This window comes from Suncus etruscus, chromosome 3 (assembly GCF_024139225.1).
Source record: "Suncus etruscus isolate mSunEtr1 chromosome 3, mSunEtr1.pri.cur, whole genome shotgun sequence".
Taxonomy (NCBI): Eukaryota; Metazoa; Chordata; class Mammalia; order Eulipotyphla; family Soricidae; genus Suncus; species Suncus etruscus.
The window spans coordinates 164,794,099-164,819,480 of record NC_064850.1 but is presented as its reverse complement, the minus strand read 5'-3'; the positions used below and the strand labels follow the sequence as shown (position 1 = coordinate 164,819,480).

Genomic DNA, 25,382 nt, shown 5'->3' with positions numbered 1-25,382 from the left:
AAGCCAAACATTGTTGTTTATCCTCTATCCCTCCCATTGGTGTGCTCCTGAATATGGTGCTCTTCTCAAAATGGAGAGGGCTGGGATGATAGAACCAGTGTGGGTGTTGTCTACTTGTTGCTCCCCTAGAATGCCAGTTCCCACCAGGTCTTCCTTTGCACGTGGCCCTCCTCTCTCCATGCCTGTCACAAAGTAATTGCAGCTGAATGATCTATGGGAATAAAGGAGGGATTTGTATGCCATGAGTACATCACTGTCAGAGCAGCAGCACAGACAGGAAGGGGGAAGGCTAAAGTGCAGACATTCAGAACAAGATTTCTTAGCTAAGAACAGCTTTTGCAAGCCAGGTTTTGCCTAAAATGGATTGTCTGCTCCTTAATCAAGAGTAGGACACACTGGAATAATTAAGAAAGGACCCATTATATAGCAGCAGGAGGCAGAAATGCTCAATACTTTAGTGAGGGGATTAGAAAAGGTGGTGTGTGTGTGGGGGGGGGGGAGCGGAGGCCCTGGAATGGGGAGAAGTCTGCTGATAGTCTACAGACATGCCGAAGGTCAAAGAGACTCCCATTCCTCAGGAGCACCCGGGGCAGTGTAGAGTGCTTCCAGAGCAAAAGGGAGCACTGGGGCAAAGTTCAAGGGCAGCACTGGAGTTGAGGAGACAAAGAGGATGCACAGCCCCATTGCACCAGGTAAGATGCTTGTTGGGGAACATGGAAGCTGCTGTGTGCAGAGTTGCATGGACTAATGAGAAGTTGGCATCAAAAGGGAAAGACTCTTTAACTTACCCTTTCAGCTGCCAATCAGAGGCAGTAGTTAGGCAGAATCTGCCCTGCCTATGTGGGAGCTGGTGATGTTTCTGATGGTCCAATCATCTAAGAACCTGCCCTTTTACAGTATAAACATGGGGGCAGGGGGGAATCACTGCACTTTCCAAAGGCTACTGGGAAAGAAGTGGGGAGTCAAATTTTTCCCCAAGATAAGGCATTCAGGACACTAATATTTTTATTATTGGTCAGTCCCGGGCTACTAATCATGAGGGAAGCCGAGCTAAGTGAATGGAGAAATAAAGGGCATTTTCTCTTTTCATTTTGGGGTCATGAGATTAAAGGTACAGCTTTGATACCTGTGAAAGTTGAGTTAATTCACAATGGACAAACAGTTTGACACTTGGAGAGCTGCAGAGCAGCACCAGTTAATAGTTCCTTCTTTGAAAAACGGATTCTGCTGGACACAGGCACAAAGGCTTTCCATGCAGAAAGCCTGGATTCACTCTCTGGTAACACATGATTCACTAAGCACTTCTGTGAATGTCTCAAATCAAAATGACAGAAGCAACCTCTGAAATCCTCAAGACACTCTATAAATGAAAACCTAATTGCATTGATAATCAAAAAATTCTTATCAAATTCTCCTTTGATTATCATAAAAAATTTTGCTGATAATCAAACAACAACAACAACAACAAAAACCCCTCGTTTGCCTACTTGGAATTTGGTGGGTTGGGAAAGGAAATACAAAATAAATTTGTGGAGCTCTGAGTCCTGCTCCCAGTTTCATTTTAGCAGGCAACTTATTCTCATCAGTTCCACAATGTGGCCCCGACTACACAGCATTTGAACCTGTTTCTGTGGTTTTTATGTCTTTGCTTGGTGACCATCTGGAGCCCCCTTTCATCCTCTACCTCTTTTACTACTGTAAAGGCAGTGAATTTTGGCTTCATCACAGTCTGCTCAAGAGAAAATGGATGAGCATAATGGGGTTTGGGTCCCACAAGAATAGCATTTAGCCAGGTGACCGGCTGAACAAGGAGAATGGGTCCATTAGAGCCAAGGATGTTCGCCTTCTACTAGGTACTATAGCTGAAGGATAAAGAGCTCACTAAAATAACTTTTTATCCATTTGGTAGAGTGGCTAATATGATCAGGCATAATGGCTTTGCAAGAGTTTTCTAAAACTGCTCCAGTTTCTTGACCTTCCAAGTGGAAACTATTTGTTTATTTGAACAGTTCTTTAAAGTTGGAAATTGCTTGTATCATACAAAGCATGGAGGCCAAAGCTGCTCACATTCCCTGCACTCCCATATAAAGCGTGTTGAAAACACAGTGTACTTTGATTTCAGTAAGAAATCTGACAAAATATCTGATAAGGTCCTCTTACCCAAAAGGCAGCTCCAAGGTCTAGATGCAGGACAGACAGGGAGGGGGATTTACAGTCAAACAACTGAATTTCAAAGTATTGATTAATGGATAGTTGTCAACCTGGAGGGCAGATTCTCATCCTGATCCCCATTCTGCCTGACATCTGAACACTACACCTCCCACCCCCCAGACTCAACAATCTGGATTGAGACCCAGGAGAAATGATTATCAAAGCAACAAATGACAAGCCTGGAGAAGGATCTATGTGCAGACAACAGAGTCTGCTTTTTTTTTTCTTATTCTTTTTAAAGAAAAGTCTGTATGGGTTCAAGGAAAGTGAAGGAAGGAAATAAAAATGGTAAAAAAAAGGGGGGGAGGGGAAAAGAAGACAGGAAAAAACCCACGATAACATGAAAGACAGGAGGATAAATGAGAATACCATACCTGTGTTTCAAAATGATAATAAAGCTCTCACACAGGCCTGGCTGTTGCATGGGTTGCAGATCTCTGAGTCTCCATGGCCTCAGCCTAGTCTGGGCCCTATAGGAAGGATCCCCTAAGAGAACAGTACATAATCCTGCCTGCTTTCAAGGGACTGCCATCAGGCCACAAGCTAGCCAAGATCTGGACACCTACTCTTGTTTGTTTTTGTTTTTCTGTTTTCAGGCCACACCTGGTGGTGCTAAGGGTTTATTCCTGGCTCTGCACACAGAAATTATTCCTGGAAGACTTGGGAGACCATCTGGGATGCTGAGGATCAAACCTGGGTCAGCTGCTTGCAAGGCAAATGCTCTAACTGCTGTGCTATTGCTCCTGCCCCAAGAACACCTAACTCTTTTAAGACACAAGCTATAGGGACCAAGAATCAGCATGCAGCTTTACAGGGTAGAGTGAGGGCTTTCTGACCATGCTTTGTGACAAAGCAGAAGTGGTGGTGCCTCGTAGAAAATACCCTGATCCTGGAAGTTGGAAGACCACAGGCTCTTCTACATCCCCAGTGATCCAGGTCAGCCTGATATATCACTGCTGTGAGTCCCACAGTGGTCTAGGATCCTGTGACTTTGAGAAAGGCTGGATCAGTTAACAGCTCTACAGCCAAACCCAGCCTGATGGAGCACAGAGCAGACACTGCTGAATGAATGGGTGAAAGACTATGATTATATCTAGGAGAAAATTTTCTAACATATTTATTTGCCTTGCCAGAAAGTAAGCTCTCCATAAATCTGCTCAACAGAACCAAAGATCAACTTATCAAAGAAGTTAGTTAGGCGGGGCCGGAGAGATAGCATGGAGGTAGGGCATTTGTCTTGCATGTAAAAGGATGGTGGTTCAAATCCCAGCATCACATATGGTCCCCCGAGCCTGCCAGGAGCAATTTCTGAGCATAGAGCCAGGAGTAACTCCTGAGCACTGCCAGGTGTGACCCAAAAACCAAAAACTAAAAAAAAAAAAAAAAAAAAAAGGAAGTTAGACAGGCAATTCCTAATCAAGAAAGATATTTGGTATTTGGATGACTTTGTCTCCAAGATTCCTTCCAATCTCAAGATTTGATGAAATGATATATTATTATTATTATTTGATGTGTGAGCATGAGAAAAACTTTATACCCAGGAAACCTTAAAATATGTTTTGATTGTATACTAACTATATACTAAGAATCTACAGAACAAACTTTGTAAATTTAACCTTCAGATCTTGGCTTGTAGAACATTTTTAATGTGCCATTTAACTGATCTTCCATGAAGTCCTTTATTCATTTACCTGTTAATTATCCTCCTGTGGACAATTTTTAAGATTATAATTCGCTCTGCACAGTCTTTTAGAAACTCTGACATTCGTTGTTTTAAAACTGGTTTCATTTCATGTTTTGCAATTGCCTTGAGGTGATCCCATGAAGCTTTGCATCTTCTCTCCATCTGACATAAATTATCCTGAAGTTGATCAAAGTCGACCTGAAAATCAGAGCGAGAACATTGCAAACGTACTGAAACCACTGGACACCGACCTGAACCAGGAAACCCAATTGCCTCTGGCAAGAAACAAACATCAAAATCAAATTTACATCTTGAAATACAAACATATTTATGGCCTAAAAATCATCCACATGTGTATTTTTCATTATCTCTACATCAAATTATTTAGTGATAAAACTGTTCTTAAATGAACCCAATACAAGTGTCACCTCTTTTTCGATGCCATATTTGGAGTAATCTTAGAAAAGTCTTTGGGAACTGTAAATTAAATATGATATTAAGGAGCCTTAGTACAAGATGATCTGAACAGATGTCTCATAAATTCTTTCAAGAGTCCTTTTGTTCCTCAGAGATATTTCACTTAAAGTCAAAGGTACATACCATAGTCCTACATGAAGGCTTAGATATGTGGGAGACAGCAAAGGGCAGCCATCTTCAATCCATCATGACCTTTTTTATACTGTATAATAAATCATTTATCTGCCTATTTACTCATTCAGTCAACACTCATGTAAGGTATGCCAGTCCTCATACCATGTTCTAACATGGTAAATGCCAAATGAGACCATACTGTTACTGTTACTGTTCTCAAGAAGGTTCATTGGAGGTCAGATGCATAAATATAGGGCTACCAGGGTGGCTGGGGTAATCCCCAACACTACAGTGTCTGAGCAGCACCACCATATCCTCAGTCCTACACATTTTATTTGATTTTGGGGTCACACCAGAAGCACTCAGGGGTTACTCATAGCTCTACACTCAGAAACCGCTCCTGGCAGGCTCAGGGGACCATATAGGATGCCAGGATTCGAATTACCATCCTTCTGCATTCAAGGCAAATGCCCTACCTCCATGCTATCTCTCTGGCCCCAGTCCTACACATTTTGAAATCGTTGGTCTGGTTGGCTAAGGCCCCTGGGTTTCTGAGCACCTCTACCCCCCAAAAAGAAGCCTCATTGTAGAAACTAGTCATTCTAAGCACTTAGGATATACAGAATCCCCCTTCAACCCCCCATCTTTCCTCTCGCCAGCCCCTCTGTTATAAAGAAGATGCTTAGAAGCTGCTGACTATGGTCTAAGAACAAAGACTGATATGCCTCAGACCTCCATTTCTAACCTTAGTAAATCAATAAAGAAGATTAATTCATTCCAGGAGAGGATTTGCCACCAGATAGGACCCACTCAGCAGAGGGGATGCCCCAGGGGGGCCAAGCAAGATAGTGCATGTCCTTGGTTTCTTGAGTATAAAAGGGTCAAAACCAGAAGGCAAGTTTAGGCAGAGTCCTGGCATTTGGGTAATCAAGGACTTTATGGAACTTGAGCACAATGGTTTTCTTCAAGTCAGAGAAATCCTGTGTCTAGTTTAGTAAAGACTTCACTTTTTTGTATCACAATAGAACAGAGAAAATTACCCGGTATTCAGCCAAGAGAATAAGAAATGCAGATTTAAAGGACTAAACAATTCAAGGAATAAATCCAATAAAAGCTCCGGATTATCTGGAATTAATTAAAAGTAATATCTATCAGGTCAAGGAGGTTCGGAACCATTTGCGATAATTCTAAGTATAACTTTCCAGACTGGTTCTCATTTATGTCCACAGTGGCCTTAATTCATGAAAATATTCATGCCGTTTAAAACTTTTTAAAATATTTATTTAAGCACTATGACAATAAACATGTTTGTAATTGGGTTTCAGTCATAAAAGAACACCCCCTTCACTAGTGCAACATTCCCACCACCAATGTCCCTCATCGTCCTCCTCCCTCACCCTGCCTGTATTTGAGATAGGTAATCTATTCCTCTCACTCACTACCATGTCATGCTAGTTGTTAGTGTAGTTATTTCTCTAACTGTACTCACCAAAAATTCAATAATATTCACTTCAGTTCAGACATGTATCAAGCAGCTGTATTTAGTTTGACCTGACAGTGCTTGGCCCATGCCACAATGGGTACAGAATGTTTAGCAGACACAGTGAGAGAGATGATTCCTTATTTTTCCTTTTAGAGAAAAGATTCAACTGTAATATATTTAGGTGATTGCAGGGGGGGAAATCTCATTGACAATAGAAGCTAGGCAGAGATTGGGAGCACTTTGAATGCTTGAGGAACAAGCTTAATGTGGCATCTTATTAGCATATTTGGGAGTTTGCCCCAATTGGTACATTAGATCCTTCCAAATCACTCCATGAATGTTTCTAGGGCCATTTCAGAGATGAGAAACGAATGTACACAGAGAGGTTAAATAACAGTTGCTAACCATAAACAGGCTACCTGGGACCCAAGCCTAATCTCCCCAAAGTCAGACTGAAGGTTAGCAACCAACCTGTAATTAGTTCCTAACAAATCCCAGGGGTGGGGAAGTGTCCTGTAGTGAGAAAGAAGTGCTGTCCAGGAAGAGCTTTCTTGAGAACTGTTTCATGTGGGTCCCATCCAGCATGTGTGTAGAAGACATAAGGACTATAAACCAGTCAAGTCTTTTCTTTCTTTCTTTTTTTTTTTTTGTTTAGACTTTTGGGCCAAACTACTGGGTTTCTCTGGGCTCTGCATTCAGGAATTAATGCTAGTGGTGCTAGGGTACTAAATGGGACGTCAGTGATCACACTAAGGTCAACAATATGCAAGGAAAATACCCTAAATGTTTTATTATTACTTAGCCACCAAGTCAAGTCTTATAACATCAGCCTAGGATGTTGTGAACAGCTCAGGGATAGCCACAGAAAGGAGGCTGGGTGTAAAGCACACAGAATAGGTAATATAATACTTCCCAAATGTGGTACAAATGTCTTGATATAATCCTTCAAGATGAAAAGCCCAGTATCCTTCATTTGAAAACAAGCAGACCTTTACTAGCAGGAGATCTGGGAAAGAACCAGGAGTTCACAGTAAAAAGTATTATTCATTCTGGGTGGCTCAATAAATAAGACCAAGATGATGGAAATTTAGACAGAATGTCAGACTTGCTCTCATGGAGTTAGTCCAGACTAAAACGTCTCAGAAAAAGTGGTCAAGGGGTGTGGGATCTTAGGATACTAAAAGAGATTTGTCCATATTTCAAAGAGAACTGTATACAGAATAAACAGAGTAAGTGAAATGCATCCATGTTTAGACACCCTGGTCATTCTTAGATCTGGGGATGGAGGGGCACTGGTTATGCCAATTTCTACTCTATAGCTGCACGTGTCAGGCCAGCTTAAAGCCACTGCTCAGGGGACCTGGCAAATGCTGTATACTGCTCCTGAGGCAGCCAAAGGAGCATCACAGTTATAATTTCCTACTAGTCAATTCTGTAGAACACAGAGAAAGTAACAAAGCCACCTCCCTACCTCCCATTCTCCCTTCTTCTCAAACCAGACTCAAAAACATTCCTAGATTAAGGGCCACCTGGGTTCACAGGTAGGCTGGATTGGGTTTCCAGGAGTTTCCTCCACCTTGGATGGAACCTGTATCCTACTCAGATTTTACTTGTTTCCATGACTCTGGTCTTTCCTAGTTATAACTCAACTGGGATTTCTCTGGACTGCTCTAGTTCCACTCATACTTTTACTATGAGGACAGCTGAGGGTCTAACGTTTTGTTCCCAGATACTTAAAACTCCACATGAAATTTAAGTGTTTTCAGTAGAAGGGCCAAAGCTATGTATGAGTTGCTGCCTACCCTCAAACTTCTCCCTCTAAGATACTCTGAGTAGTCATTTTGTGAGAGCAGGAGCCATGGGGCTGTTAGTTCTGTGCCTTATATACAAACCACTTTTTTTTTTTGGCATTTTTGCCCACCTCAAACAAGTTGGATAGTCTGAATGCTCAGGAGATTCCAACCTGATGAGTAACGATTGATGCAGGGTTTAGCACTGCCATGGCAAGCTTACTTTATACCTCAGTAGGAAAGAATCTGACAGAGAACCAGGGATGGGAAAATGATTTTTAAAGTCCATTGGAAATAGCAAGAGCCAGTCATCTTCACAAACTCTGGGGCAGGAGATGGCAGTAGCCTGTGGGCGTTTTACTTAACAGAGTGTGCTTTTTTCAGAAACGATTGGTGAAGATCCAGCTGAGGGCAGGCACAGCCAGCTCCTCTGTGCCCCAACATACCTTGGCTGACCTGGTGATGGCCCCGATCTCTGAGTACAAATCAGAGCTGTCTGGAAAGTTTTCCACCACCATGGTGCACACATGATGGAGAAGCGACTGCTTATGCACAGTATCTTTGACTTCTGGAACCTTCTCGAGGTAGCTTAGTTCAAATGCTTTGGCCTGTTAGATAAGCATTAAATTCAAAAATCAGAAATAACAAGCTTCATGCAGATTCACAGAAAACAACAACAACAACAACAACACAAAGAGCTACAAATCAAAGGTTGGTGGAAGTTGCTTAGTTCATCTGTGAGACAATCTTCTCTGGCCACACACTCAATTATCCCTGACTTATCACATGTTCTCAACTACATGAAATGAGCTTCCAGCCTTTTCCCATCATGGCCATCAGTCTTCAGCTGTCTCAGGACTCTGCCCTCAACGAGGGTACTCTCAGCTGGCTCTCTACCACTGGGATCAGCATTTTTTCCATTCTTTTTTGTTTTTGTTGTTTTGTTTTTGGGTCACACCCAGCAGCACTCAGGGGTTACTCCTGGCTCCACTTAAGAAACCACTCCTGGCATGCTCAAGGGACCATACGGGATGCCGGGATTTGAACCAATGACCTTCTCCATGCTATCTCTCCGGCCCCAATTTTTTTCCATTCTTTTTGTTACTCATCTACTTAATAGCCAAAGAGGCATATTTTTTTTTTAATATCGAATTTTCTGCTGTATAAGGCGACCCCCTAATTTTACAGTTAAAACAGGTTTAGGCCTATATTTGCTGTATTAGAACGTTCCTGTGCTGCAACTGTATGTACCACAGTGAGCCAATCACAACAAGCAAAGGTCCAAAGGTTCTACTGTCATAGACTTCCTCTCTGACTCTGGCTAGTCTGAGCAGGCTTTTGACAGTGTAGATTCGGTACAGAACATTGTCTAATTTGCATGCATCAAAAGCCTGCTTGGATTGGCTGAGTCAGAGAGGCGGTCCGAGCAGCCTGGCAGTGATTGGTGCAGGATCGAGATGGAAAATTCGTTTTGTGACAATATCCAGACGATTTTCAATTAGCGGCATATAGAAACATTTTTCGGGATATACTTGACATATAAGATGACTCCCGATTTTTGGTTGACTTTTTTTGTTTCAAAAGTCATCTTATATGCCAGAAAATATGGTAAATCATTTATACTGTATTAAGTACATAAATACTTGAGTTAAAAGTAAGTACTTATATAGTAATACTTGAGTTAGTAAATACAGTAAATGCTGAGTTATAAGGTCAGAACATGTAGAAGTAAATTGCTCCAATGTTAATTCTGAGAGTAGCAAAGATTTGTAAAGAAGAGTGTGCTTGATTTTCTCAACTTTTAATACTTATTTATAGCAAAATACAGGTTGGCCCTAATATTTTAACAACAAAAGTCAGGCAGGAACTTGCAAGATATCTTCGCCGTTATCTTGGCTGGGTATTTGTGAATCCAAGAACAGTCCCCAGAATGAGAAATTACTTCCCATCCCCTTGTCCCCTTTCGGGGGAAGACCTTGGTAATATTTATCCGCAGCAAGTAATAATCCACACAGACAAGAACGATAGGGTTTAAAAGATCGGGCAAGGAGAGCCAGAGAATCCTCCTGCAGCCAGCAGCTTTTCACAGAAGGACCCCTCACTCCTGTCCTTCAAGCTATTTATTGCCAACTCCACAGCGCCCCACCTGGAAGGGTTAGGTGGGGCAAAAGTCACAGAACAATCCTAAGGAAACACTTTTATATACAATTCCAAGAATCATCTTATGGAAACTTTTTCATATGCTACAGGAACTGACTTACATTACTGCCAGAAATGTAAGGGATTTTGTGACATAGGAGGTAGGAGAATAAAGTGTGTGAAAGACTTACATTAGTTCCATTTAGAAAGTTCCCAATGGCCAAGAGAGTAGACAGGACAAAGCCCAAGGTTTTATTATTCTCCAATTGATCTATTCCTTCCTTCAGGTCCAGAAGAGGTTCTGCCACTTCCTTTCAATGAAAACAAGAAAAAGAAGATAATAGAATGTTTTGGCTTTTGTCCTTTTTCATTCTGTACTCAGCAGTAGCATGGTTACACTCCCCAGTATGAGACAGTGTCTTGTACTGTGCATACTTCTAGGTATGTAGAGGAACCCAAAGGTGGCAGAAGATAGTCGCCAAAGTATCTCCAATGGAGACTGAGGGTCCCTATAACCAACAAGAGATTACAGTAGGCTGACAAATGCAGTCTTTCCCTGTTCCCGCTAAATCTCCCATTCTTAGTTAGGGCTGTTAGGTCACAACCTTCTTTCATTCACTCTTCTAACCATAACCTTAACTTAACCCTTGTCCTTCAACATCCAGACCACACTTTTCTTTTCTTTTTACTTTTTTTTTTTTTTTTGGTTTTGGGGTCACACCGGGCAGCACTCAGGGGTTACTCCTGGCTCTGAACTCAGAAATTGCTCCTGGTAGGCATGGGGAACCATATGGGATGCCGGGATTCAAACCACCATCCATCCTGGATCAGCTGTGTGCAAGGCAAATGGCAAATGCCCTACCACTGTACTATCACTCTAGTCCCCATTTTTGCTCTTCTTTATTCAGGCAGAGGACAATAAAAATTGTGACCTCACTGTCCCAAAATCCAGGGTCTCTGTGGTAGCTTGCCTGTGGACCTGGGCTACTTTCTAAATTGTCATTTTTTAAATTTCTTCCTGTTTTCTTGATCTGTCCTGTCCAGTGCTCTCACAACCTCAGTCTGTCCTTTCCTCTAGTGCTATTATTCTCTGACATCCCCAGTCCCACTTCCTTATTAAGCCTCTCAGAAAGCCAGAGTCAAAGATTCAGCTTCATTCTCTATCGTTTCTGCCAGGTTTTCCCTGTTAATTCTTCATTATGGACCAGATAACTGGGTGTATTCTGAAATTATTTTTCTTTTTCTAGAGAAAACAATTTAAATATATTGACCAGTTTTGCAACCTCGTCATATCCAGTAACCCTTAGCAGTCATGAATTAGCATAAATTAATCCATGTTTTATTTTTGAGTGAATTCAAATACAATCAGTAGCTCTCTCCCAAACCCCACTGCCACCTGGCTTGTCCTCAGTGTAGACCCTGGCTGTCCCCTTGGTAGGATGGTAGAAATCACATAGTTTCTCCTCTTGTGCTTGAATGAACTGTTCAATCTACTTTGAACTGTCCTCTCAATTGAATTCACCTCTAGTTAACCTTCCATATTTCTCTTTACTTTCTACTGTCTTCTTTCTACTCAGTCCATAAACACATCTACGTTGTCCTAGTTCAGAGAGGAACTTGCTTCTTCCCTTCTCTGATCAAGCTGACTGAGTCTCCCTTTGTCTTCACTGTCAAGCACAATTTCCTTTTAGTCTCCACACAACTTTTTGTCATTTGTTTCATCTTCAATTCTTCACTGAAATACATTCTCAAAGGGACCACTGGGTTACCACTAACGGCCGCAATGCCAGTTTAAGTGATTAATATTATATGTAAAAGTTATAACTAACTTTATCCATATTTTTACACATTTTACTACAATAAGCATAATCAGAAAAATTATTTGAACCAATAAATATGTATTATCAGACATGCATACGTGTGTCAGATTGATACTTAAGCAGACACAGCAGAACAAAGTTTTATTGGTAGACTACCAATCACTGAGTCTAGACCAAAAATTTTTAACCTTTTCACACAGTGGCCTGGTATTGGAGCATGGACCAGTAACTGAGAACTAGTATAGACACAAGTCATCAGTCAACTTTCCTCTTAGTCCATATCAAAAGTGTTACTTCTACTTCTGCCAGTAAAAATCTGGTTTCCTCAGCAAGCAGTATAGGCTTGACATTCTAAGGGTTTACCTTTTCTGTGGTTTCATAGTCCATCTTGAATGCCCAGAGGTGGAGCCGAGCAGAGAGTTCATTGATAGAGGAGAGTGTTAGGAGGAATTGTTCTGCACTCCCCAGTGGCACTTCAGGATTGGCCAGCTGAGCTTCCTGGATTTTCTGCTTCTCTTCTTCAGTGGGAATCATGGTTAGAATTTTCTAGAAAAATAGGACAATATAATAATTTTCTCATTGGTAAAGCCTACCACATACCAATGGCAATTTTCCAACCTGATGGAAGAGATATTCAGTTGTCAGCATTGTTATATTAATTTAATAACCCAAGGCACAGTAGAGAAGAATTTTCTAGGCAGCATCTAATTTTCCTTCATTAATTATACAATTCTCGCTCCTTTATCTCCTATTGTAAGCCAAGTAGCCAAGATTTTCTGGACCTTAATTATGAACACTATATGCAATAAGTGGGGATGGGAGATGAGAGAAAAGTAAAAAAAAAAAAAAAAAGAATAGAAAATCGAAAAAAAGTAAAAGAGAATTAGCTCACTACTCCCTAGGAATTATTATAAAATGTCAAAATATATAATCAGGACTTCTCATGAATTAACTTTAGCTTATAAAAAATATTCATTTATTCAAAGAATTTAGATTGTTTGCTAAACATGGAACCGTTACTTATAATAGTCTTAACTATTTAACTATATTTAAATATATTATATAAATAATATACTAAATACTAAATTCAATTACAACTAAGAAAAAATTTGGTGCTTATAAAGAACATTACTGGGACCAGGGAAATAGTGTACATGGTAGGCACATGCCTATAATATACAAGATTGATCCCTGGCACTTCAGGGATCTGGTACCTGAGTACCACCCTGTATAGCCCTGATGGGTACGACCTCTATAAAAAAAAGAAAGATCAGTACCTACCACTTGTGGGAAAAGTATCTTTTTTGCTTTTATTTACCTCTGGGAAAATAAATTATGAGAGACCATGGTAGCCCTACCCCTCCTCCCAAAAAAGAAATACAAGAAAAGAAAAAAAGAAAACTACAAACTGCAAATCTTATATAAATTTCTTAATAATTACTTCTAAGAGAAGGTGAAATATTTCTATAATGGACACTTAACATACAACAATTTCTCTTCTATTAGCAAATCAAAGAGACGCCGTTTTGCCGTATTTTTTGTCAACTTATGTTAATTCACTAATTCTCAGTGGTTTTGGATACTGTCATCTTAAAACAAGCAACTGAGTAAAGAGAGGAGAGGAGTTTCAGGAAGGGGGCATCTCTCCTGGGAGATACACAGAAATCAACCATGAACCCTAAACAGCAACATAAACCAAATTCTGAAAATACTAGAAAGCAAACATTGACAGGGAAGAGAAAGTTAGAACTACTGGTCAATTAGAATGAGTAGTGTGTTGAGGTCTTTTCCCCTGGGTTCAAGGCTGCCTGAAATGCTGAAGAGAGTATCAGGTACAGACTATACTCCCAGGGACCCTCCAGTTCTGAGACAGGGCAAAGGACCTCCTTGCATTGAAAGCAGTGGCTGTAGGGCTCTCTGGCACTTGTAACTCTCCGTGGGTGATGATGCCATCCCATCCCAACAAAGTATAGCAAGCTCCAACTTTCTTTCCTTTCTGTCCTCACTTAATTTGGTCCACATATAGCTACTGAAAATTCTTGACACAGTGAGGTAACCAAAGCCCTGGCTGACAGCTGGAGGACCAGAGAGAAAGACCCAGAGAACCGAAGAGTCCTGGAAAGGTCATGGAAAATGAGTGTCTGGCAAAGCAAGTGCATAAGGTTGCTTAAGAATTCCTGGACTCATCCCTAGATTCATGCATAAATTTGACCTTCAAGCAAACATCAAAGACTTGGAGATCTGAACTAGTGAGCTCTTGGTGCCCTCTGAAAACTGAGCAGATCCTGGAAACAGCATACAGAAGGCAGATCAGAATCTATGGCTGAAACCCAAACAGGTAAGGGAATGAACCTCAATTAGTTTTAGGAGAATAGAGCTATACAATACAAAATTAGACAGAGACAAAAATCATTAACAAAATATTTTAAATATATAAATGTTCAAAATTAAGGTGTCAGCAAGGGAATTTCTTCTGAGAATTCTATTTATGGGTGATCGTCTTCCCGCTGTAACTTCACTTTGTCCTCTTTCTTTGCACCTTTTTATAAAATAAAATAAAAAATGCTAAAATGTATAAGCTACTAAGTTACCCTTCTTAGATTAATAAACAACAGTACATATAGTCACTTAATATTTGTTCTAGAAAGTAAAAAAGAGCTATTATACTATGAATAACAAGCATCGTACCTAGATACTACTAAGTGAAATAAATTGATCTGAAAATACTATATATAAGATGCCAACTATATAATGTTTTGAAAAAGACACAACTAAAAATATATATAAATGTTGATATATTGAGATAACATATATAAAACAGAGTAATATATTTAAAAAGTTAACTATATTTTATATAATTCCAAATAAGCCAGTGCTATTTATCTACAGTCTAAGTCAAAAAATTCACATCAGGTCTCCTGCCCTGTCTCCTAAACCTCTTGGGAGTGGGCCCAAAAAATTCGCTCTCCCAGAAGCTCATTCAAGGGGCTGGAACGCCAAGGGACTATTTCCTAAACTGAAAACCGGTTATAAGCAGTACTTCACAGAGGGCAAGTCCCCTGTTTGTGATGTCAGGCAGGGAAAATCTACACCAGTCCAGTGGGGCCTGATTGTGAGAAAATGTGAGTGCTGCCTGTGTGTGTTTATCTCCTGTCCTGTCTCCTAAACCTCTTTAGAGTGGGCCAAAAAAGACCCAGAAAATTCGCTCTCCCAGAGGCTCATTCAAGGGGCCAGAGCACCAAGGAACTGCTTCCTAATGTAAAAACCAGCTATAAGCAGTACTTCACAGAAGGCAGGTCCCCTGTTTGTGACGTCAGGCAGGGAAAATCTACCCTGGACCAGTGGGGCCTGACTGTGAGAACCTGTGAGTGCTGCCTGTGTGTGTTTGTCTCCTGTCCTGTCTCCTAAATCTCTCGGGAGTGGGCCGAAAAGGGCCCAGAAAATTCGCTCTCCCAGAGGCTCCAGAAGAGCACAGCTGCTCTGCTTTGCTACGCGGCTGTGCGCTCTTTCTAAGGAAAGAACGCCACTGAAACAAGAAGAAAAAAAATCACACTAATAAATGAGCTGGATCACTGAAGCCCAGCATCTCTCCCCGGACTGTCTTTTCTTCTGCGTGCTGGCACCTAAGATTTCATCCTGTGTGAGGCTTCATCCACCAAGGGATCCCCTTCCTTGGAGGCAAGTAGACCCACCCAGAAAGGGCGGAGCCAGAGGAGCGGGGCCGTGCACATCATTTAGCCAATGAATACCACCACAACACGTAGAAAAACCCACAATACAAGTGTGACAATGGGGAAACAACGCAGGCCAGCATCAGACATTGAGAATAAAGGTTACAATTCTGATGACCAGAAAACGGCCAACCAACTAATCAATCTCTCAGATAAGGAGATTAGACAAGAAATATGGAAGATGCTCAAAGAACTCAAAGAAACCATGTACCAGTTGAACAGAACACTAATAAGAACCAAGAAAATATGAAGACAGAAATCACAAAACTCCAAACTGAAATAACAGGTCAAATAACAGGCCTGAAAAACTCAGTAAACGAGTTGAATGGCAAAATGGATACGCACTCCAACAGGCTAACAGAAGCTGAGAATAGAATTGGTGCTGTGGAAGATGAGATAAATAACAACTCCATACAGCGGAAGAGAATGGAAAAAAACTTAAAGCAAATGAACAGACAATGGAAAAATTAGTCAAAGAATGGGAACAGATGAAAATAGAAGTCTATGATAAGCTCAACAGAAACAACTTAAGAATCATTGGAGCCCCAGAAACCCATGAAGAAAATTTCCAGGAAGAATCAACGGTCAAGAACATCATTAAAGAGAAACTTACAGAGCTAAAGAATATATGTGATCAAATCCTGCATGCCCAAAGAGTAACAACCAAAAGAGACCCCAGAAAAGATACCCCAAGACACATCCTAGTCACAATGACGAATCCCACAGATAGAGACAGAATTCTGAAAGCAGCAAGATCAAAAAGGGAAATTACATTCAAGGGAACATCCTTGAGATTTACAGCAGACCTGTCACCAGAAACACTCAAGGCCAGAAAGCAGTGGTGGGACATAGTGACAAAACTCAATGAAATAAATGCTTCGCCTAGAATACTGTACCCAGCAAAACTTACTTTCAGGTTTGACAGAAAAATACATGGTTTCACAGACAAACAACAGCTCATAAACTTTATACATTCAAAACCAGTCTTAAGAGAAAAACTGAAAGACCTAATTTAAGACAAGACTGACCAAAAGACACATCAAATTTTTTTTTTAATTTTTTATTTGTAATTATGAGAACAAGGATGCAAAGAAAGAGGACAAGGTAAAGTTACAGTGGAAGGACAATACATAACATAATTCTCAGAAGTCCCCTTGCTGATATCCCAACTTTGAAATTTCATCCAAAGAACATTAAGATTGTAACACACTATAATATTTCTTAACAGCACACAAGGCAATCTAAAGCCATAAAACTTACATAACTCCTTAAACATTACAGGCATAGCATTTTTTTTTACATTTCCATATTCATGCATATTAGCTTAAGTTGACCTCAAATCTTAACTGGGTTCTTTTTAAGGATTAGAGTCAAAGGAGCACAGCAAAAATGGTGTTAGAGTGGCAATTGTTGTTTGCATAGGCCCACCAAAATATGAGGGACATGGAAAGAAATAACCTTGGCCTAAATACAAAAAGACCCGACCCCTGAAGGTTCATGGCACAAGACCAACTCTAGGCTCCAGGCAAGCTAGATCGTCCAATCCAAGACATTGTCTGTAGTGCCAACACACTTATATTTTTCACACAGTCTCTGTTGTTGGTATCAAGCTTCTGTATTTAAGATCCTGGAATCTGTATATCCAACATTGAAGTCAGGATGTGGAGCGTCCTCTGGTTTCACCTTACAATCAAAGGGCAATGCAGGGAGCCCTGTCCTGTAAGCAAATCGTTGTTGTTGTTAAGTCTTCTCAGTGTTAATGGAAGTCTCTTTTGAGCAGGACAATGTCTGAGCAGTGTAGAGTCTTCCTTGGTAGAGGATTGCTTCCAGGTGATGCTATAGACCAGCCTGGATGTTTTGTGGATGGCTTCCCTGGTTCAGGGGAATGCCCTTTCTTCTGAGGTCTGTGCCAGGTCGTTATGTCAATGTTCAGGGTGTAAGGTCCTTTTGCACTATAAGATTAGTCTGTACCAATCTCTATTAGATAGGATCTTATTTATATGTATAGTATTTTCCCATTTTAATGTGCCTATGCAAAAAAGGAGCAATGCCACGTGGTGTTCTTGGCCCATAAGGGGGTGATAAGAACAATTATGGTTCAATCATAAGCATTAATCTGGGGGACTCTTTCTCTAAGATTCCTTGTTAAACAGCTCAAAAAGAGAAGAAGAAAAGCGGTTAGAATCGTCACTATATAAGACAACATTTAGTAAGAATTATAGCTGTCAGAGAAAAAAAACCAAAATATTCTAAAGAAATACGTGTCCATTTTATGTATCTTGAAACAGTTTGGGGTTGTTACACACAATGCACGGCTTTGGTCTGTGATAACGCTTGTACACTACTGATTAAAAAGAGTAATGTAGATTAGAGATGTTTGGGGGGGATAGAGAGTAAAGGAATAAAAAAGAGCTTTGTAGGGATGTGGGAAAGGGCACGATACATAATAAAGATTCTGGATACGTAAAAAGTAACATAACAGTAGGAATACACTTAATATATGAAGTACGCGCGGGGGCGCTAGCCCCCGCACGGTTCTGCAGTTTTGGGATGCAAAGGGCGGGATTTCTCCCCCGCCTCCCCCCAGGGCCCGATTAACCAGGCGTGGCCCTGAAGACCCACCAGGTTTGGGGGGATCTTGGCCCCCTGGACTAGGAGTTCAGCAAAGGGGACCTGTGGCTAGCTGTCCTGCCCAGAGCCCCCCACATACCAGTCAAAAACCCAGAAATCCTGGCAAGACACATCAAATTTTAAAATAAAGATGACATTAAATCCCAAGACAATTCTTTCAATGTCAATGAACTAACTGCCCAAGTTAAGAGACACAGAGTGGCTAAATGGATCAAAAAACTCAATCCAACCTTCTACTGCCTACAAGAAATGCACCTGAATAATCAGAACAAATATAGACTCAAAATAAAAGGCTGGAGGAAAATTATCCAAGCAAACAATACCCATAAAAAGGCTAAGTGGCCATACTAATATCAGATGATGCAAATTTTATACTCAGGAAAGTTGTAAGGGACAAAGATGAACATTTTATATTAATCAAGGGATATGTAGAGCAGGAAGAAATCACTCTCCTAAACATATATGCACCGAATGAGTGGCCAGCAAAAAATTTAATACAATTGTTGACAAATCTGAAAAATAATATCAATAACAACACAATAATTGTGGGGGACCTCAACACGGCTTAGTCAACACTGGATAGGTCAACCAGACTGAAACCCAACAAGAATATACTAGAGCTGAGAAGAGAAATGGAAGAAAGAGGCCTAGTAGATATATATAGGACACTCCATTCCCAGAAACCTGGATACACATTTTTCTCCAATGTACATGGGACATTCTCCAGGATAGACTACATGCTGGCACATAAAACATACCTCCATAATATCAAGAAGATAGAAATTTTGCAGGTTACCTTCGCTGACCACAAGGCTCTGAAATTATATGTAAATTCCAAAGGGACACAGAAGAAAAACTTTAACACCTGGAAGTTAAACAGCCTCATACTGAATAACCAGTGGGTCCAAGATAAAATCAAAGAGGAAATCAAAATTTTCCTGGAAATAAATGATTATAAAGACACAAACTATCAGAACTTATGGGGTACAGCAAAAGCAGTACTGAGAGGAAAATTTATAGCTTTGGAAGCACACATCAGGAAGGAAGAAGGGGCCTACCTGAATAACTTAATGACGCAGCTCATAGAATTAGAAAGTGCTCAACAAAAGGACCTAAAAATAGAGAGACAGAAGGAAATAACAAAGCTGAGAGCAGAAATCAATGAATTAGAAACCCAAAAAAACAATCCAAAAGAACAGCAAAAGCAGAAGTTGGTTCTTTGAAAAAATAAACAAGATTGATAGACCACTGGCAAAACTAACAAAGACAGAGAAACTTGATAACTCGTATTAGGAATGAAAAAGGAGAGATCACTACTGATATGACAGAGATTCAAAGGGTAATCAGAAACTAGTTTGAGAAACTCTATGCCACTAAAAATGAGAACCTGGAAGAAATGGATAAATTATTGGATTCTTATAGTTTTCCATGGTTGAATGAAGAGGATGTAGCATATCTAAACACCCACATCACTATTGATGAAATTAAAACGGTAATCAAATATCTGCCCAAAAACAAAAGCCCAGGCCCAAATGGATTCACTAATGAATTCTTACAAACTTTCCAAGAGGAACTACTACCAATCCCAGTAAAACTCTTTCATAAAATCAAAAAAACGGGAACACTTCCAAATAGCTTTTATGAAGCCAACATCACCTTGATACCTAAACCAGACAGAGATGCTACGAAAAAAGAAAATTACAGAAGACCAATATCACTGATGAATACCGATGTAAAGATCCTTAACAAAATCCTGGCAAATAGGATTCAATGCCTCATTAAGAAGATCATCCACTACGATCAAGTATGTTTCATCCCAGGAATGCAAGGATGGTTTAACATCCATAAATCTATCAACATAATACACAACATCAACAAGAAAAATAAATTTTACATGATCATATTAATAGATGCAGAGAAAGCATTTGATAAGGTCCAACACCCATTCTTGATCAAAACTCTCAGCAAGATGGGAATGAAAGGAAGCTTTCTCAATATAGTTAAGGCCATCTACCACAAGTCAGTGGAAAATATTATCCTCAATGGAGAAAAACTAAGAGCCTTCCCTCTAAATTCTGGCACAAGAAAAGGCTGTCCTCTCTCACCACTCCTATTCAACATAACACTAGAAGTACTTGCTATAGCGATTAGGCAAGAAAAAGATATCAAGGGAATCCAGATAGGAAAGGAAGAAGTCAAGCTCTCGCTGTTTGCAGATGACATGATACTCTACTTAGAAAACCCTAAATACTCTACCAAAAAGCTTCTAGAAACAAAGACTCATATAGCAAGGTGACAGGCTACAAAATTAACACACAAAAATCAATAACCTTTCTATACACCAATAGTAATAAGGAAGAAATGGACATTAAGAAAACAACCCCATTCACAATAGTGCCACACAAACTCAAATATCTTGAATCAACTTGACTAAAAATGTGAAGGAACTATAGAAAGAAAACCATACAACTATGCTCCAAGAGATAACAGAGGACACACGGAAATGAAAACACATACCCTGCTTATGGATTGGCAAAATTAACATCATCAAAATGGCAATACTCCCCAAAGCATTGTACAGATATAATGCGAAAAATCTAAAGATACCCATGACATTCTTCAAAGAAGTGGATCAGGCACTTTTGAAATTCATTTGGAATAATAAACACCCTAGAATAGCTAAAGCAATCATTGGGGAAAAGAATATGGGAGGAATTACTTCCCCAACTTTAAACTTTACTACAAAGCAATAGTTATCAAAACAGCATGGTATTGGAATAAGGACAGGCCCTCAGATCAGTGGAATATGTTTGAATACTCAGAGAATGTTCCCCAGACATACAATCACCTAATTTTTGATAAAGGAACAAGAAATCCTAAATGGAGCCAAGAAAGCCTTTTCAACAAGTGGTGTTGGCACAAATGGTTAGCCACTTGCAAAAAATTGAACGTAGACCCCCAGTTACCATCATGTACGAAGGTAAAATCCAAATGGATTAAAGACCTCAATATCAGACCCAAAACCATAAGATATATAAAACAACACGTAGGCAAAACACACCAGGACATTGAGACTACAGGCATATTCAAGGAGGAAACTGCACTCTCCAAGCAAGTGTAAGCAGAGATTAACAGATTGGAATATATTAAGCTAAGATGCTTCTGCACCTCAAAGGAAATAGTGCCCAGGATACAAGAGCCCCCCACTGAGTGAGAGAAACTATTCACCCAATACCCATCAGATAAGGGGCTAATCTCCAAAATATACAAGGCACTGACAGAACTTTACAAGAAAAAAACATCTAATGCCATCAAAAATAGGGAGAAGAAATGGACAGACACTTTGACAAAGAAGAAATACAAATGGCCAAAAGACACATGAAAAATATGTTCCACATCACTAATCATCAGGGTGATGCAAATCAAAACAACTATGAGGTACCACTTCACACCCCATTGGCACACATCACAAAGAATGAGAACAAGCAGTGTTGGCGGGGATGTGGAGAGAAAGGAACTCTTATCCACTGCTGGTGGGAATGCCGTCTAGTTCAACCTTTATGGAAAGCGATATGGAGATTCCTCCAAAAACTGGAAATCGAGCGAGCTCCCATACGATCCAGCTATACCACTCCTTGAAATATACCCTAGGAACTCAAAAATACGATACAAAAATCCCTTCCTTACACCTATATTCATTGCAGCACTATTTACCATAGCAAGACTCTGGAAATAACCAAGATGTCCTTCAACAGACGAATGGCTAAAGAAACTGTGGTACATATACACAATGGAATATTATGCAGCTGTCAGGAGAGATGAAGTCATGAAATTTTCCTACTCATGGATGTACATGGAATCGATTATGCTGAGTGAAATAAGTCAGAGAGAGAGAGAAAAAAATGCATAATGGTCTCACTCATCTATGGGTTTTAAGAAAAATAAAAGACATTTTTGCAATAATAATTTTCAGACACAAAAGAGAGAAGGGCTGGAAGTTACAGCTCACCTCATGAAGCTCACCACAAACAGGGATGAGTTTAGAGAAATAACTATGTTTTGAACTATCCTAATAATGAGAACGTATGAGGGTTATAGAAAGCCTGTTTAGAGTACAGGTGGGGGTTGGGTGGGGAGGAGGGATATTTGGGACATTGGTGATGGGAATGTTGCACTGATGATGGGTGGTGTTCTTTACATGCCTGAAACCCAAACACAATCATGTGTGTGATCAAGGTGTTTAAATAAAATATATAAAAATGATAAAAAATATCTGCCTTAAATATAATAATATTCTGAAATGGGTGAGTTTTATGGGTGAATTTTCTTAAACTTTCAAAGAAAAAAATTGACATTAAGATTCTGGGAGATTCAGCTGAAGGGGTCTAATAAACTATAGGGGAAGAAATGTATCACTAAAAATAAAATCATTAGACTCTTGTAAGCAAAAAAATTCACATTAGGTTAATTAATAAAAAATGAATACAATTATATATCTACTCAAGACAAAAGAGCTCAACAAACCATTAAAGGAATGAATTTCTTCATCTAATAAATGGCATCTTTATAGAATCTATAGCTCATCTCACAATTGATGTGAAATACTGAATGTTTTAACTTCAGACTGGGAACAAGGCAGAATTTTAATTTTTACCATTCTATTAAACCTTGCCTAGAAATACTAGCCAGACATATAAAATTTCAAAAATACACATCAGAAAGAAAAATAAATGATCCCAATTTCAGGTAATATAACATTCTATTTAGAAAATATAATGCATTTTGGGGCCAGAGTGAGAGAACAATGGGTAAGGTGTTTGCCTTGCATGCAGTCAACCCAGGTTCAGTCCCTGACATCCCATGTGATTTCCCAAGCCTGCCAGGTGTGATTTCTGAGTGTAGAGCCAGGAGTAACCCCTGAATGTCATTAAGTGTGGCCCACAAACTAAAATATATATACATATATAAAGCATTTAAAAGTTTAATATAAGAGAGTTTGTAAATGTTGCATAATACAAAGTCATTCATACATAATCCATTTTGGTTTTTTTTGGGGGGCCACACCCAGTATCACACAGGGAAACACAATATGAAAGGGGGACAGGGGCCAAGAGGTCTAAGGTGCATTGGTGTGTTAAGAAAGGGGCCGGAGAGATAGCATGAAGGTAAGGCATTTGCCGTGCATACAGAAGGTCACTTGTTCAAATCCCAGCATCCCATATGGTCCCCTGAGCCTGCCAGGAGTGATTTCTGAGCATAGAGCCAGGAGTAACCCCTGAGCGCTGCCAGATGTGACCCAAAAACCAAAAAAAAAAAAAAAGAAAGGATAAAACTAAATATCTAAGTTAAAAACAACAACAATGAAATCATGAGACCCAAACTTTAACAATCAAAACTGTGGGTTATGTTGTCAGGCTGGGGGCAGGTGTGGGGCATGGGATGTACTCTGGGAATCTTGTTGGAGGGAGGTTGACACTGGTGATAGGATTGGCCACTTTAACATTATATGTCTGAAACCCAACTATGAAGAACTTTGTAAATAACAATGGTCTTAATAAAAAAATTTTTTAAAGGAGCTCTAGAGTATTTCTGGGATCATGAGAAGGAAATAAGTCATAAACCTAAAACAAAAGCATTGCTATTCCAGCAACAAAATTTGGAAACTGAAGGCTGGAAGGAGGGCAGTTTGGAAAATATGTTCATGGCAAATCCACATGAACTTCCAGTGTTCAAGGTTTTAACCCTCAGAACCTTTGGTAGAGCCCTCAGCATTCAGTATTATTTTCTGTGAGAGATGTAGGCATGCTAGGTCATGTCACTTGGATTTTTTTAAAAGGGTTATAATTTTAAAAATGTTTGAAACTTTATTTAAACATGGTGACTTTTAAAGTTGTTTATAATATAGTCAATATAGGTATTTAACGTTCCAACACAAATCCTACCACCAATGTCCCCAGTTATCCTCAACCCAACTTTAGCCTCTTCCCTTAGCCTTCACAAAATAATTTATGTTATATTGCTTGTTACAATATCTACCTCACAATGGTGTTACTAAAAGGAAAGAAATCACTCCTAACAGGCTCAGGGGACCAGACTGGATGCTGGGGATCGAACCTCGGTTGACCATATACAAGGCAAGCACTACCTGCTGTGCTAATACTCCAAGCCACAGAAGTCCATTTTATATCTCCATATTGATAATATAATGATATTGATCATTGGTAATGAGAACCTACAAATTAAAGTTTAACATTCAATGATAAAATTATCATAAATCTAAACCATCTAAACACTGCAAAGTAGAAATGCAACAAAGGAAGCACTAAAAATCGATATAAATGACTACAGTGTATTAAGACTTCACAGAACCAATCCTCTAAATTCCCTAAAGTCGATCTGCAAGTTTAACTCAGTCTAAGCAAAACACAAACATAACTTTGTGGATAAAGGCAAGGTAGATGAACACAAACAACCAAAGTTATTTTGAAAAACAGTAATATTGAAAACGTTACATCATATGATTTTCAAATATATTATAAAATTATACCAGGACTCTACAGGGGTTAGAGCACATGCAAGAACCTAGTTCTATTCCTGGCAACACAGGGTCCCACAGTGTTGCTGAGTGTAGCCCAGGAGGCTCCTTCATAACATTGATGTGATCCCCCAGATACTTTTTGGGTGACCCAGCTGCTTTTTACCATCAAAAAGTCCAATTTACACCATTGTCACAGTCTACAAATTCCCAATTGACCAGGAATCACACAGAAAGGCCCCAGAAACTCTTAATAATGACAGGAAGCCCCTTTAAAGGAAAGTTGCGGTCATAGAGCAGTATGTCCTGGGCAACAGGATAGACTCTTGGAGCAGTGGAACAAAGTTCAATATTACACAAATAAACCTGTAGGTTTTGACAAAGCTAATTTTGTCAGAATTCAATGGAGAAAAGATAGTCTTTTCCCCAAAATGGCATAACAGGAATTCCCTATGCAACACATAAAACCAAAACCTGTCATATCTACATAAGTGAACTCAAAATGAACTTGGATCTAGAAGTAAAAGGAAACTCAAAGTGTTTAGAAGGAAAAAGAGGTGAGTGTATTTGTGACCCAGATTCAATAGTGTATTACTAGACATAATACCAGTAAAAAACAATATTCATCACAAAATTGTAACATCCTATTATTAAGTATTATTGACACAAGTTTAAAAACAGCTTCTGGCAAAAAAATTGGCGTAAGATTGGCAATGATCATGAGGTGAAATCTGGTCAGCTGATAAATCAAAGCTCATCTAAATTAA

At 39.7% G+C, this 25,382-nt stretch overlaps 2 protein-coding genes across 4 annotated transcripts in view; one reads left to right on the top strand and one right to left on the bottom strand.

Moving 5' to 3' along the window:
- Positions 1-25,382, top strand: part of RPRD1A (regulation of nuclear pre-mRNA domain containing 1A) — a 1,137,547-nt gene that overhangs the window by 410,671 nt on the left and 701,494 nt on the right. The gene's annotated exons all lie outside the window — the stretch shown is intronic.
- Positions 1-25,382, bottom strand: part of FHOD3 (formin homology 2 domain containing 3) — a 514,974-nt gene that overhangs the window by 20,244 nt on the left and 469,348 nt on the right. For both annotated transcript variants that reach the window (XM_049769642.1, XM_049769643.1), the window contains 4 exons: positions 12,082-12,264; positions 10,090-10,209; positions 8,206-8,367; positions 3,903-4,093 (listed from right to left, as the gene is read on the bottom strand). In XM_049769642.1, the coding sequence (XP_049625599.1) occupies positions 3,903-4,093; positions 8,206-8,367; positions 10,090-10,209; positions 12,082-12,264 (656 nt within the window). The remainder of the gene's footprint in view (positions 1-3,902; positions 4,094-8,205; positions 8,368-10,089; positions 10,210-12,081; positions 12,265-25,382) is intronic.